This window comes from Hyperolius riggenbachi, chromosome 12, assembly GCF_040937935.1.
Source record: "Hyperolius riggenbachi isolate aHypRig1 chromosome 12, aHypRig1.pri, whole genome shotgun sequence".
Classification (NCBI taxonomy): Eukaryota; Metazoa; Chordata; class Amphibia; order Anura; family Hyperoliidae; genus Hyperolius; species Hyperolius riggenbachi.
In genome coordinates, this window is record NC_090657.1 from 59,871,345 (window position 1) to 59,887,660 (window position 16,316).

Below are 16,316 nucleotides of genomic sequence, written 5' to 3' on the forward strand. Positions count from 1 at the left end.
AAGTTGTTCTCTTTGAAGAAAAGAAGCTCTTCAGTGGCCTCTTCCACCTGCGTCCCTTTATTGCCTCTCCGGAGGTAGATCATTGCGTTCTTTAGATTCAGTCAGTAGAAGGATTTGTCGTAAGAAACTTTTACCTGATTTTGCGACGCTGGAAAAAAATATAGTTAGGTACTCAGGGCCAGATTTACCATAAGGCTCTGTAGGCACGTTCCTACAGGCGCCTGATGAGGGAAAGGCGGCTCACTTCCCTCCCCAGGTGCTTGCCTTCTACCTTACCTATGCAGAGTTTCAAGTGGCATGTAAATGAGGTTACTCACCCAGGTCTCGGCTTTCCAATGACCAGATCTCCCTTCAGTCGGGGGCGACTCTAGCTACCTAATATTTGGGGGCACCTCTAGCTACCTAATATTTGGGGGCACCTCTAGCTACTTAATACGGAGGATAGTTCTGGCTCCTAATACTAAGGGGAACCTGTAGCTACCTATGATGAGCAAGGGAACTAAAGGAGAAGGGATATCTGGGCCAGCCAGCACACTTGCAGTGCGGTTCGGCAGGTGTTTGTAGGTTCATGGAGGGAGGAGTTTAGGGTGCCAGGACATCTGTGCCTATAGGCTCCTGTGATGTAAATCCAGGGCTGTCCTCACCCATGAAGAGGAAACACTCTGGATCCCATACTCCCTCATTGGAATTCTGCGCCTTCGAGACTCCTTGGAAGGCTTTGGAAGCACTCACATCCCCGAGTGCTTCCAAACAAGAGCACATCCGTATTGCACATGTGCAAGCCTGGACTTTGGAGGTAGTCAGAGTGAGACACAAGCACTTCTGAAGCCTTTGGGAGGTCTCCCAAAGGTGGATTCGACCACAGCGGTGGATTATGAGTATGGAGAGAGGACTGGGAGGGCTTCACCAGATCCAAAGCCTTCCCTTTACATAGGTGAGTAACTATTGTTTCAGCGTATGTTTGTATTTGCTTTAGAGGCCCATACACAAGGCCCGGCCGATATCGATCACCTCAGCCGATAGTCAGGTGTGTGTACAGCGGGCACCGACGGAATCAGTTGAAAAGGGCGCCTGAGCCATCTGTTTTAAAAGGGCATTTCCGTAAACTTCAATGTTATTTCTGCAAATCTCGGCTACAAGATGGGGAAAGGGCCGCCGAGTTTTTATTTCAGCTACAAGGTTTTCAATTCGGCTACAAAAGGGCGCCCCTTTGTAGCTGGGATTTTTGATCCGGCTTCAAGATTTTCAGCTACAAAGTTTTTTTGATTCTGCTACAAAAGGGTGCCCTTTTATAGCCGAGATTTTTGATTCGGGGGTGCAGGGGGAGTTAGGATTAGGCATCACCAGGGGAGGGTTCTGTGTGAGAGTAGGGAGAAGTTCGGTCATAGTAATCACCCAGGGAGATCTTAGGGTTAGCCACCACCAAGGGGGGGGGGGGGGGGGGTTCGGTAGGCACCAATGGGGGAGGGTTCTGTGTGAGAGTAGGGAGAAGTTAGGTCATAGTAATCACTTTTCTCGGCTATATCCAGGGCCCTTTTATAGCTCAATACATTTTGCGTATGACAGCATCCTTTTTTTTTATAAACTAAAATTAGCTTTTCGCCTACACCAGGCACCCTTTGTAGCTGAATTTGGCATTTTGCCTACACCAGGCGCCCTTTGTAGCCGCATCTGTTTTTTTTTCCATCTATATCAGGCACCCTTTTTTCAAGGACCCTTTTCAAATGTACGGCTGCCGAACTCCAACATGCGAGCGATCTGCCCCGTAGATCAACTTGCCCCTGCGACGGACAATCGCATTGTCTGCACCGCCCCCCCCCCCCACTCACCACGTTGTCATGCATGAGCCACCCAGTCGTGCCCCCCTCCCAACATAGCAACAGAACGCATCGTCCGCTACATAGCTGACACGCATCTGTACAGGGAGGCCGGCGATGTCACCCTAGGGGATTGGATCCCGATCTTCCATAAGCGGCGTGTGTACGCACCTTAACAGTTGAAAGGCTACAGCTTTATCAGCTCAGCAGCAGTAGATCGTGATCACAAATAGAGCAGTGATAACCTATTGGAGGTCCCTGAAACTGCGTCACAATAGACAGATCTCTCTCTGATCGAATCTGATTGGAGAGAGGTCTTTTGGCCGCCATAAATCACAGACCGATTCCCGACCAATTTCATCATGAAATCTTTTTGGAAATCAGCCTCATGACCCAGCCTCACCACCCACGGCTGCTGCTCCCTTCCCCCAGTGTACATGTACCAGTTCCCACCCCCACCCCCCGGCAGGGCCGGTTTAAGCAACAATTGGGCCCCAGGGCAAAATAAACCTGGGGGGCCCCCCAACAGATACCCCGGAGCAAAAATTGGCATTAAGGGACCCTTTTTGCAGCTGGTATAGTCAGGGTTTGAAGCCCCAATCGGTCGGAGCTCCACAGTCTGGCTACCCCAGCCTGCATGGGGGACAAGGGGTTAAAAACTTTCAGGAGGGGGGACCCCACATAATTTAAAAAAAAAAATTGGGAAAATAGGAAAAAAATGCCAGTGATCTTCATACAGTCATATTGCGGCTGTAGAGCGATCCCTGGCCAAAGCGCTTCGGCTGCGTATGGACCCCCTGGAAACCCTGTCAGGAAATGTATTGCTCTTTCTTTTGATACATGTAAAATTACACTACCGTTAGGTACTAAAATTGACATTTACCGCATATAAAAGTCTACTTTTTTCCTTCAAAACTTTAAAATCGATTTTCTCAAAAACTATAAGGTCTTTTTGAAAAATTGTTTTTTTCCTCTTATTCCCAATGATCTAGGGTTTCTAGAATTTAAGGTGGATTTGCTATTAACCATTAAAGTCGGCTGGTTTTGAAATGTGTATTTTTTTTCCTTTGAAACTTAAAAATCGATTTTCTCAGGAACTATAAGGTCGATTTGAAAAATGTTTTTTCCTCTTGTAGCCACTGGGGGTCCCTACAAGCTTTGGGGCCCTGGGGCAGCTGCCTTCTTTGCCTCTATGGTAGCGCCGGCCCTGCCCCCCGGGTGCCCCAGCATTACTACTCTACCTATCATACCACCCGTCTGTGTCTGGACTCCTCCTCCAGGTTTGTGCCCCACATATTTGCCCCATGTGTTTGTTGATGGGGCATGCTTTTGGCAGCTCGATAATTATCTAATTGTATGGGCAATCAGCCATCAAATCTATAGATTGATGTCCCCCTTTAAACCTGGTACATACCATGCAATTTTCAGATTTTCAGTGATCAGTTCAAATTCAAATTTTTCCTTTTTATTTTGAAAAACTGCCATGCTTTTTGGCAAAGGAGACAAAAACTGCTAGAAAATGCATTACTGTAATCCTAAAAAAAACTAATGTGCTAGTAACTGTCTGCACTCAGGTGATTAGACAGGTGATACAGGAATCTCTACACAGATCGAGGAAAACATACCTTAACCACTTTGCATCCAGACCTTGTTTCCCACTTATGAACCAGAGCAGTTTATACATGTTAGCTATGTCCCTATTTAATCAGCAATAACTTTATCCCTACGTATGCCACTTAAATGAAATATATATTGTTTTTTTCAAGACAAACTAGACTTTCACTGTATGACATTGTTTCCCATAAACAATTTTGTTTTCTATGCATTTTAATTGGAAAAAGAGGGGGAAAAAAATAGAAAAAAACAAAACATTATTTCTCAGTTTTACCATATCCAGTTTAAATATAAAAAGGGCTACTGTAAATGAAACAAATTTTGGGGGCCTTTTTCTGCTGTTTATCGCAAAACTTAGATTATGTTCCTGTCACAATTTATGCTGAAGGTATTTGATTTTGAAATAATGCTACAAGGTGCATTTTTCACTATGATTTGAGAAAATACAATTATTTTTAATAGTAAAAATCAATCTTATTGGTTCAGGGAACATCTATTCCCTTTCACCAATTAGTGCTGCATCAGATAGTGCCAGAGGTGTACACAGGAGCAAGCCCAATCCTGCACAGCTGGGCTTCTGCTACAAGACGTATATTTACGTCCTCGTGGCTTAGATGAGGTCACAGAGGATGTAGATATATTGTAGTGGTAGATAAAGTGGTTAAAGGACACCAGAGGTGAAAATAAATTAATGAAATAAACGATTGTATCTATCCTTCTTCTCCTAAAAATGACTTTTTAAGATATTCCAGTTTTATTCTATATTTAAATCTACTTTTTAAGTTTTTACTGTTTTGTTTTTGCTCAATGATACATTCATTGAAGTATGCCAGAGCTAAAATCTATGAACTATTGACCCTTTTTATCTCTTTCCCGCTCTAAGAAGCCATTTTCTGCTAGGAAAGTGTTTTATAGTTGTAATTTCTTATCAGTGAGGGTCACACTGTTGTCTGACCCAGTCCTCGCTGTTTAACTCTTTCAGGCAGGGAAAGAAAAAAAAGGAACCCAACACTGTTATTTGTGTGCTAGGCACTGTACATACACATGTATATCTCGTCATGTCACCTCGGGTATCCTTTAAATCCTACTTCATGGTAGGTATACAGCAAGCAATCTTTACTTTAGATTCTACTTCCAATCGACAAAAAAGATCTGATTGAGAAAAAATTAGACAACCTACTGATTGCCAGCAACTAATTCCAGCTCGGAATCAATCTTGTTGTCGATCAAAAAAGCAGCTCAGACAGGCTGGAAAATATTGTTCTTTCCTGGCTATGATTGAAATACTGGCTTTCATTTCATGTGTACGTCCTTTTGATCCATTTTCAATCAATATCCAATCAGAAAAATGATCAGAAATCTAATCGGTATTTAGAGAAAATGCATATGTGTGTATGCTAGTTTTCTTCTATAGCCAATTGGGCCCTGGATACCTGAAGAGTCCAACTAAAGCCAGTGATTTCTGTCATGCTGCCCCTACCTTTTGGAACACCTTGCCATACCCAGTTAAGAGAGCTCCAACCCTGAAGGTATTCAAATCAAAACTAAAAAGCCCCTTGTTTAGTCTGGCATTTATAATCGCGTAACGTTTCCCCCTGTACACATCACCATGTACTGATATGGGAGAAAATGTTTTATTGTTGTTGATCAATGTCTGATCTGAGTATCGATTTGATGAAATAATTTGAAGTAAGAACTGCATGTGTGTGTCCAGCTTTAGACATTGTTATTAAAGTGGACCCGAACTCAGAACTTCCTCTCTGCTCTAAAAGATACAAAACATAATAACATAAGCATAATAACCTTTAACCACTTTATCCACAAGTACAGTATATCTACGTCCTCTGTGACTTCATCTAAGCCACGAGGACGTAGATATATGTCTTGTAGCAGAAGCCCAGCTGTGCAGGATTGGGCTGCGCCTGTGCACACCTCTGGCACTATCTCATGCAGCACTAATTGGTGAAAGGAAATATAGGTTCCCTGAACCAATAAGATTATTTTTTACTATTAAAAATGCGTTAATTTTCTCAAATCATAGTGAAAAATGCACCCTGTAGCATTATTTCAAAATCAAATATCTTCATCGTAAATTGTGACAAGAACATAAATCTAAGTTTTGTGATAAATCGTAGAAAAAGCCAAACAAAATGTGTGATTTTTATCTACAGTAGCCCTTTTTATTTTTAAACTGGAATTGGTAAAACCGAGAAATGTGGTTTTTTTCAATTTTTTTCCTCTTTTCCCCATTAAAATGAATAGAAAACAAAATTGTTCAAGGGAAAAAATGCCATACAATGAAATATCTAGTTTGTTTTGAAAAAAATATATACTGTATATTTCATTTAGGTGTCTTACGTAGGGATAAAGTTCTTGCTGATTAAATAGGGACATAGCTAAAATGTAAAAACTGCTCTGGTCCATAAGTGGGAAACAAGGTCTGGATGCAAAGTGGTTAAAGAAAACATTTCTTTGTTACAGCTGATGTAAATCCTGCAATAAATCTGCAGTGTCTACTTCCTGCTTTCATGGAAGCAGTTATATTGTTAATCTGTGTTTACCAATTAGTTGTTCTGCCGTGGCAGTCAGCTGACACTGTTGAGTGCACAACTTGTGATTAGTTACAGATGAGAGGAAATAAGGCCTAAACTCTCTAAATACATACAGGGTGGATTTCTTTGTTTTCCTTCTGTCCTGTGCAAGAGTTCAGGTCCACTTTATTGTGACTTCCATACTGGTCAGCGTTCTATATTTGCCTTCTCATTTAACATGAGTGCGGGTATAACTGCCCGATTCATAGGCTATTTATAAGTCAAATTGTAAACATTTTCCTCATTTGGATAATAACATCCCTTTAAGTAGAGCGTCAACAAGCCAACAGCCCTGTTTTCTCACAAATCCGTTCCTTCTATAAGGCTTTGGATTGTTTTTTACAGAAGCCACAGAAACGCGACCAACAATGGTTCACTTTCCCAAATATAGCACCTCTTACTATTTATAGGGGATGGTTGGTACAGCGATGGCGCGCTCCGTCTGAGCATCTCAAAATACTCAATATTTCTTCAGAGGCCCGTCGCCGCTCTGATCTGCCAATCTGAATTAAGTCGTCAGCCGGCCTGTGTTTACTTTTGATTGGCCGGAGTTTATTATTGCATTAGCGATTGTGATGTTTTGAGACTCCTGATGGTGTTTTGCCGCAGCGGAGGCCCTCAATGAGGCCGATTCATACCTGATCCCCGCCGCGGGACTCTTGCTTATTTATGTCCACTCCAATGAGCGATTTAATTGGGTTGCAGCTGAAAGACGGGAACGTAATTAGCTGGATGGGCTGCGGGGCGGCTCGAACAGTGAGATGGGTCATCTGCCAAAACTGGGCCTCACCGGCGTGTTTGTTTTTTTTAGAATTTAAGGTAAATTAAGCCTGATAAAGCGATTCAGTTGCGGGATTCAGATTTAATGAAATTAATGTGTAGTACTTTTGTTGCTTGTTTTTTTTTTTAATTTAATTTACAAATGTACTTTGTGTATTTTTTGGTTATTGGAATTGAAATAATATTTGACAAATATTTACTGTAGTCGTAAGCAGTATGCAGGTAGTTACTCAACGCATAACAGAGTAAACAAGATTGGGACATATCTAGTTTACTCTGCTAAGACTGATGCTGGCGGAGGGGATGAAGGTTGTACAATGGAACAGATGCATTCTACAAAGAGCGATCTCCTGATCATGGCATTCCCCTTTTAAGGGTGTAACTACAAACCATAAGCCCCAGCGGTGTAACTACAGGGGAGCAGCCACTGTGCCTATAGGGTGGCCCAGAGCTGTAAGGGGGCGCCAACTACTACTTCAATAAAGTGGTTCATTTTTCAGGTCGGGTGTTTTTGTGGCTACACTTGTTAAGGGTGTGAAACTTTTTTTTGACCCTTGCAAGATGAGCTGCCAAGCTGTGAGGGTCACCAGAGGTAAGCGAGGAAAGAGGTATGCACATTCCCCATCAAAGTCTTTCGCTCGGGGGCTTATATTTTTGTAGTCACGCCGCTGATTGGCCCTCCAGCAAAACTTTGATGCCCGACCTCGTTCACCTCTTACACCCCATGGGGGGCTATCTGTCAGGGGTCATGCAACACACATGGCCACCATAGCCCCCCATAACAGTGCAGTCTACCATAACGGGTGTTACTATGAAGACACCTGCTGTGCTTGAATAGAGGTAAACTGGGCATTTGCCCCATGGCCTGCCAGGCATCCCCTCAGCTTTATTGTGGTCCTTAGGGCCCCTGCATAATTAAGCCCTTTGACAAGGGTTTGAATCCCAGCTCAAGTAAGTGCAAAAACAGTAAGGAGTCTTTGGGTAAGACTCCCTCATGATCCTGACCACGCCTTAAGTGGTTGCAGTTCTGGCGCTTTGAGTCCGCCAGGAGAAAAGCGCAATATAAATGTCCTGCGCATTGTCTTGAAAGCTCTGCCCACTGGGTGCAGTCAGTAATGACACACTTCACCACTCCCCCCCCCTTCCCGCCAAGGCAGTGGGTGTGCCCAGGAGCATAACTATAAGGGAGCAGGTGGGGGCAGAGGTGTGGGAGGCCCCAACTTCTAACCTTACCTTCCTCTGATACTCAAGATCAGGTGTTTTTGTGGCCACATGTTATGGGTGTGAAGATCCTGATAGCTACACTTGTTTTATGATTCTTATAAGATGGGCCTTCAGGCTTTGAGGGTCACCAAAGAATGGCAAGGGAAGGTTTGTGAACATTAAAGAGGCCCCATCAAAGCTTTGGTGATTTGATTTGTAGTTGCGCTCCTGAGTGGGCCTCTGACCAAACAGGGCCAAAACTACAAACCAGTGAAACTCTAATGGTGCTCCTGCCACCCAACAATCCAGTGATGATCGTAATCTAAGTACGATTACGCAAAATTACATGTACATTTTCGCAATTACGCCTATACGTAATTCCAAATTCAGAATTCAATTGACTTTGTATAATCAATTGTAATTGCGCATGAATTTAAGTGTAATTTACGCTAAATGTTGTGCTGACTTTGGTGGTAAATAGCAAAGCCCCCATACATGCTATTGCTACCAAAATTGCTACATATGTGAAGGAGAATAGTGGGTACAAGTCACAAAATATTTTTTTAAAAAGATCATGTCGTTTTTGAGAAAATGGATTTTAAAAATGTACAAATGGTTTTCAAACGCAGAAAAATTACAGTTTCAAAACCATTTCTTTTTGTATTTTTAAAATCGATTTTCTCAAAAACTACAAGGTCTTTTAGAACCATTATTTTTGTAACTTGTACCCACTATTCTCGTTCACATATGTAGCAATTCTGGTAGTAATAGCATGTATGGGGGTTTTGCTAATCACCGCCAAAGTCGGCATGAAATTGCGCATAAATTACACGTAAATCTGTGCGTAATTACGAATGGTAACAATTACCTACGAAATTAATTACGCTATTCCCTCGAAATTTTGCATTACGATGCGTAATTATGTATGGGCGTAATTTCTGCTCATCACTACAACAGTCACACCTCTTTCCACTGACCACCTCCATGGCCTGTGGGCTCATCTGCTGGGTCCACCATGACACAACTACCGCGATTCCTTCCACCCAACAAGTGCAGCCATGGCACCTCTGCTATGGAGATAGAGTCTCTGTATTAGGAGGATGAGTAGTAGGCCTACTTTAACTAGAGGGGCAGTTCAGCCAGTAACAATAGGTAGATGGAGATGCACAAACATATAAAATACTTAAAAACTGTTTAAAAAGGAGAGGTGTAGAAGGCAAAACCTCTCTGGTGGAAGACAAATCAGCGACTACAACTCCATTTAAATTTGTAAGAGCTTTATTGTGCAAGGTACAGTTAGGCAACACGTTTCTCTGGCATTGCCCCCTTCATCAGGTCAATAAAATGCCTCAATAGCTGTTCCGCCAGTAGGTCCTGCCTCTATAAGACTAGTCTTGTGTGAGCCTGCAGCAGGCTGAATTGCAGTCAGAAAGGATGGTCCCGTTTGACTGATCAGCCATTTACACTGAAAAGAGTAAAACAAAGTTATGACACATTTATGATAGTTAGCTTGAAGAATACAAAGAAACAAAATCGAGAGCCCAAGGTACTGTAGTATGCTAATATATTACATTAGACCTGATATAAATAGAAATGGTACTCAGAAAGGTGGGTTGCCACTCAAGCAACTACTGTATTGGCAGGTAAGGAGAATAGACTTGACCCTACTTGAGTTAAAAAGTCACTCTACGTAGCAAAAATAGGGATAACACCCCTCCACCAAGGGTGGGCTGAACTATGTAAGGACAGAGGTGCCAGAACTGGATAAAATCAATTAAAAACTGTTTAAAAAAAAGGATGTAGTGGTGGACCCGATAGTATATATTCAGTGCAAATTCTTTATTCATAAAACTCCAAAAGGTGCTTATACCTGCTGAGATCAGTGGACAGTTGTTCCTGTTCTATTGCCTGATGAAGTGGGATGAATCCATTCCCGAGAAACGTGTTGCAAAATTTTAGTGTTTTATGAATAAAGAATTCGCACCATTGGGTCTTTTTGAGGAGGTAAGTCCACCACTACTTCCCTCTTTAATCTGTTTTAATCAATTGTATCCAGTTCTAACGTCTCTGTTCATTATCCTTACATTTATGATAGTTACAATGCTGACACTCCATAACATAACGGTGTTACATAGTTAGGGTGAAAAAAAGACATCCATCCATCAAGTTCAATTACAATTAAATTAAAAAAAGACATAGTTATCGAAGGATCTGAACTTTTTAAATATGCATTTGAAGGGGGTATACTACGAACATTTTTTAAATTATAAGCTTGTAAATAGTGATGGATGCAAAACGGAAAAAATTCACCTATATTTCCAAATAAAATATTGGCACCATACATTGTGATAGGGACAAAATTTAAATGGTGTCATAACCGAGACAAACAGGCAAATAAAATACATAGGTTTTAATTATGGTAGCGTGGATTATTTTAAAGCTATAATGGCTGAAAACTGAGAAATAATGATTTTTTTTCCCGTTTTTTTCTTATTAATCCTGTTAAAATGCATTTAGGAAAAAATAATGCTTAGCAAAATGTACCATCCAAATAAAGCCTAATTAGTGGCGGAAAAAACAAGATATAGATCAATAAATTGTGATAAGTAGTGATAAAGTTATTAGCGAATTAATGGGAGGGGAAAATTGCTCTGATACATAAAGTGAAAAATCCCCGCGGGCTGAAATGGTTAAGCTACATCTTTGTGTGTCTCCTGTTCCCCCAGAACTTGCTTGGCACGCACAACTTAGGCCGGGTGTATTACGAGCCCATAAAGGACCGGCACGGCAACGTCTTGATTGTCACCATCCGAGAAGTGGAGACCTTGTACTCGTTCTTCAACGGCAAATGGATGCAGATCTCCAAGCTGCAAAGCCAGAGGAAATCCTTGTCGACTCCCGAGGAACCGTCGGCCCTGGACATCTTACTCATAACCATCCAGGTAATGCCATAATTTGGTGTGAAGTAATCCCCCGCCGGCTCATGCCAGTGGAAAAGCAGCGCGGTGTGCCCGGCGCTGGCAGAAATGAATTGCATTGTGAGACCAGACATGACATCCGCTTCCATTAAACAAACGTCCCTCTCTTGTGTTCTCAATAAAAAAAACCCACACAAAAGCTTGATTTAATATCTTTGGAGTTGGGAGCCTTTCAAGAAAGCTGATGTAATGCCGATGATGGCTTCTAACTTAATAAACACGCATAGATGAGGCCGTAATGTTTGAACAGAGCAGTCTGGCTCTTGCCCTGATGATGGAAGAGTTTCAGCTCTTTACATACTCTGTACAGCCATCATACTCTCCCCAAAGGTGAAGAGGAACTTCACGGAATATAACGAAATTAATAAAATTCCCTTTTTTTTTTTTTTACAATATTCATTTGTACATTAGTCAGTATTTGCCCATTGTAAAATCTTTCCACACCCTGATATACATTCTCAGGGCTGGATTTGTGGAAAGGCAACAAAGGCCCGGGCCTTGGGTGGTTGCAGCCCAAGGGGGGGAACCTGAAAGGGAAAGAGTGGTTGCACCATATGAAAGAGGAGGCTGAAAATGGGGAGCAACACATGGAAAAGGGAAGCTCATGCCCAAGGTTGCTTTTAATGAAAGAGAGGCTGCTGTCCATGGATGATACACATGGAATGGAATGGGAGGGGCACTGCTGCACATGAAAGTGAAGCCACAATATTCTTGGCCTAGGGGCACAGAAAGTATAAATCTAGCCTTGCTTATCCACTTAACCTCCTTAGCGGTATGGACAAGCTCAGCTCGTCCATTACCGCCGGAGGGTGCCGCTCAGGCCCTGCTGGGCCGATTTGCGGCAAATAAAAAGGAGCACACGCAGCCGGCACTTTGCCAGCCGCGTGAGCTACCTGATCGCCGCCGCTCTGCGGCGATTTGCCGCGAGCAGCGGCGAAAGAGGGTCTCCCCAGCCGCCCGAGCCCTGCGCACCCGGACCAATCAGTTCCAGCCAGCGCTAAGGGCTGGATCGGAGGCGGCTGACGTCAGGACGTCGGCTGACGTCCATGACGTCACTCCGCTCGTCGCCATGGCGATGAGAAAAGCAAAACAAGGAGGGCCGCTCATCGAGGCCCTTCTTGTTACTTCTGATCGCCGGAGGCGATCAGGAGTACGCGGCAGGAGCGCCCTGTAGATGGCTTTCATGCAGCCAACTTTCAGTTGGCTGCATGAAATAGATTTTTTTTTATAAAAAAAAACCTCCCGCAGCCGCCCTGGCGATCTTGATAGAACGCCAGGGTGGTTAGGAACTGTAGGCTTACACCCACCCAGTGACCAGGCTATTTTTTACAATTTAGGCCACTGCAGCTTTAAGGCCTCACTGTAAAGCCGTACAACCTAGCGCACAAGTGATCACAGCCCCCCTTTTCTGCCCACCAACAGAGCTTTCTGTTGGTGGGCTCTGATCCTTGTTGGCATGTTTGTTTTATTTATCTATTTGTCATTATTTTTTAAAATAAATTTCCCCTTGTTTTAATTTCCCCCCCCCCCCCCCCCCCCGCCAGCCGATCGCTTCTGTACCTCCGAGGGCTCTATCATTCAAGCGGAGATGCGCGCAGGATCTCCTGCAAAGCCCCGCCCCAGGACTTCACACCAATTGGCGTTGAGCGGCCCTGGGGCTGCCGCCGCATTCACGCCACTTGGCTTGAGCGGCCCTGGGGCTGCCGCCGCATTCACACCACTTGGCGTGGAGATGTCATCAAGAAGTTAAAATTACAACAGGTGGCAGCATCTTTAGGGCTGGCACAGAGCAACCCTGTGGAATGCTTCTTTGTTGTTTGTTCCGACGTGAGCAGAAACAACACCTGATCTCCCAGAGTGCACTGGAGGAGAAGGCTGTGCAGCTAAATAGGCTAAATATCACTAGGAGGGCAGGGTTACATACTAATAGATAGCAATGTATAGATATAGGAAGTGTTTCCGATGCTGAAACCAGGATAATTATTCCCATATAAGTGGGTATCCTGAAAAATTTACTGTATTTTACTATATGTCACTACAGTGTCTTGAAAGAAAGATTCCACTTTTGCTAGGAAATGGTAAAGACCTGAGCATCACCGATTTTACGGTCTGATACTGATGGCAATTAATGTTATTAAAAGTTCTCTTCTTATTTCAATCTGCAGCCGCCTTAAAATGTCCAAACTGGCAGTAAGCTCCAATAGCTTCTTTGTAACCTTGGCAACAATACTCTGTTGGGAATACTGTTGCCACCAAACAGTCCTGAAACTCCCATCTCCATGCTAAAGAAATTGGCTGCACGGAGTAGGAACCTCTGTTACTCGGGGGCAGTCATTTTCATTTTGGGCAGCACTGTGGCGTAGTGGATAGCACTTTTGCCTTGCAGCGTTAGGTCCATGGTTCGAATCTTGGGGATGTCCGTTGAAGTGGGTCTTGAAGTTTGTGGCAGCCTTGAGGCCTTTTCAGGCTTCCTAAGGGTTGTTGGACCGAAGGCTGAGGGTCCGTTTGTTAGAGTAGTCCCTCTTCGCCTGTTTCCCTAAGTTTTCAGTTCAGGATGTTCCTAGCTTTCCTGAACTCCTCCGAGTGCCAGACTTGTGTGCTTCCTCTTTGTTCTTCCGGATCCATCATCATTCCTCCATCCCTCTCCATCGGCCTCCCTCCGGTGCCCCCCAGCAGAGTAGGGCTCACCTGGCGGAGCAGTGCAGCTTGTGAGTGAATCTCGCCTGATTCCAGGGCATCCATGATCCTCGACAGCCGGCATCTCACTCTACTTCCTGCATGTCGCATAAGTACACATTGCATGCAGATATTGGGCAGGCAGAGAGCAGCCGGCTGCCAAGAAACATGGACGCATTGGTGAGAGGCACTTACTAGCGACACTGCTGTGCACTACTTTGAAGGGAGACACAGGAGGAGGACCCATGGCGAAGGTGGGAGGAATGATGTGCCCCCCGCCCCCTTCCCTCCTCAGCATACCAGAATACCACTAGGCAAGCTATGTTGGGATGAGGGGAACCACCAGACCACCACGGTTGTCACAAGAAGTGGTTCCACTAGACCACCAGGGATGTCACAAGGGGGGGTACTAATAGCGTGCAACCCCCTCAAAAGAAATTGATTTTGGGAGGGTGTCTGTAAATATTTAGCACTGGGTGTCAAATACCTTGTACGCCACTGTTACTATGTTTCCCTGACAATAAGACAGTGACTAAATTTTGCTCCAAATATGTGCTAGGGCTTATTTTCAGGGGATGTCTTATATTCCTCCTGCCTTCCCCACTGTGTCACCTCTTAATGTACTGGATCCACCTGCCCTCCTCTGTCCCCTCAACTTCCTGGTGTTCCCCTACGTCCTCGTGGTGTCCCCCTCTGTCACGTGTCCAAATATATCCCCTGTCCTCCGGTGTCCCCATGTCTTTCGCTGTCCTGTGTCCTCTGATCTCCCTCTGTGCAGTATTGTCCCAATAACTGAGCCATGGTCCTGCCCACAAGGTCATCGGCTCCAATAGAAACACAACTAGCTGTATGTCTCCCCCATAGGATAAAGCTGCATTTGGGACACAGTGCTGCATGGCATTAGGCTGAGGACATGGGAGAGTGTGGCAAAAAGGAGGATGTTCCAGTAGAAAGACAGAGGGGGAACAGGGGAAAATCGGAGGACATGAGATAATGGAAGACACTGGGGATGCCAGGGGGACAGTGGAAGACACAGGCACACCAGGACACGGCGGTCAGCGGAAGACACAGCAAACATAACACAAGTTGCCATACTATTCCACCAAAGTAACTGCCACTAGGGCTTATTTCAGGGTAGGGATTCTATTTCAAGCATGCTCAAAATTTCAGCTAGTACTTATTTTCAGGGGATGTCTAATTTTTGGGGAGACACGGTAGGAAGAAGTTTGTATCTGGAGTAAGGCTTCAACGTTGTTTTCGTCTCACCTCAGGAGATACTGAATTATCAGAAGCGGAGTCAGCAGCGCCTTCCCCCAGGGCTCTACCTCGGCTATCTGAAGCTGTGCAGTTCTGTGGATCAGATCAAAGTGCTCGTCTCCCAGAAGCTCCCCAATATGCTGTGCCATGTCAAGATCCGAGACAACAGCAATATTTCCAAGTAAGTCGGCAATGTCTACATCATCTGGTGCCAACTCTGTCCACTCTGGACGGCTTAAGCTTCCATGTGGGGAGCAATAACTTGGGGATGGGGTCCGTTCAGTTTGGTCATGGTAATGCATCTTTGCAAATACAGTATAGTGCAAGGTATAATGGGCACAAAGTAGCAGTAGTAGACTGTTGGTAATTTTACCAACCTTCTACGATCTGCTATAGGAGGATGTCTGTTATTTTACCGATATTCTATCACCCTCTATAACCTATTCTCACTTGAACCCTCCCCTATCTATGCCTAACCTTAACCACCCCACACCTACTCCAAAACCAAACTACTCCTTACCCCCTCCTAACCACTCTCCACTTAATCCTAACCAACCCCTTACCTACTCCATAACAAACACAACCCCCTCCTAACCCTAACCACGCTCCACCTAATCCTAACCACTCCCCTACCTACTCCTAACCTTAACCACCCCCGTTCACCTACTCCTAACACTTACCTCCCTCTCAGGGGCATAACAACAAATCATGTGCCCCCCAATGTTCACACCTTTTCCCTTGCCTCCCATTGGTGACCCTCACAGCCTGGGGACCCATCTTGCATCATAAAACCAGTGTGAACATTTAAATTTTCACACACAACAAATGTAGCCACAAAAACTGATCTGGAGGATGGACCCCTTTATCACATATCCTGTTTCTCTGCGTATTGCCTGACTAACTGAATTAAAGCGGATTTGAGATGAACTAACTATAACAAGTAACTTGTCTATATATCTTATCTGCAGTTAGATTTGCTGTGTAAACTATCTAAACTTTAAACAGCTTTCATAGCAAATGATTATTTCTTCCTGTGATACAATGACAGCAGCCATGTTGTTTGTAAACATTACACACAGGCAAGCTTATCTGCATCTTCAGCACTCAGCCTGTGAAAAAAAACCTAATCCCCCTCCTCCCTCCTCCCCTCTGCCTCTGTAATCTCTGGCTAGTAATACCTCCCCCTCCTCCTGTCCAGACTGAGCTCCCATGAGCCCTTGCTACTGTCTGAAAATGCCTTGGCTCTCTGAAAACCTGTGGGCGTGGCTTGTTTAGTTTATAGGGAATTAGAGTATTAAAACAGAAACTTATTTGGCTTGAGGAATGCCTTATAAACAATAGGAAAGGAACACAATTATGCAATGAGTAAACGTTCATCTCGGATCCACTTTAAAGGCGGC

General features: G+C 44.2%; 1 protein-coding gene and 1 long non-coding RNA gene across 7 annotated transcripts in view; one reads left to right on the plus strand and one right to left on the minus strand.

Annotated features, from left to right (window-relative positions):
- ANKFN1 (ankyrin repeat and fibronectin type III domain containing 1) overlaps positions 1-16,316 on the plus strand; it is a 964,382-nt gene that overhangs the window by 816,535 nt on the left and 131,531 nt on the right. The window contains exons 16-17 of the mRNA XM_068263418.1: positions 10,732-10,947; positions 14,931-15,097. Of these exons, the coding sequence (XP_068119519.1) occupies positions 10,732-10,947; positions 14,931-15,097 (383 nt within the window). The remainder of the gene's footprint in view (positions 1-10,731; positions 10,948-14,930; positions 15,098-16,316) is intronic.
- Positions 1-16,316, minus strand: part of LOC137541874 (uncharacterized) — a 601,362-nt gene that overhangs the window by 88,121 nt on the left and 496,925 nt on the right. For 5 of the 6 annotated variants that reach the window (XR_011025300.1, XR_011025294.1, XR_011025295.1 and 2 more), the window contains one exon: positions 9,266-9,470. The exons of the other annotated variant lie outside the window; for it this stretch is intronic. This is a non-coding gene — a long non-coding RNA (uncharacterized lncRNA). Of the gene's footprint in view, positions 1-9,265; positions 9,471-16,316 lie in introns of those variants that run through there. 6 annotated transcript variants of the gene reach the window in all.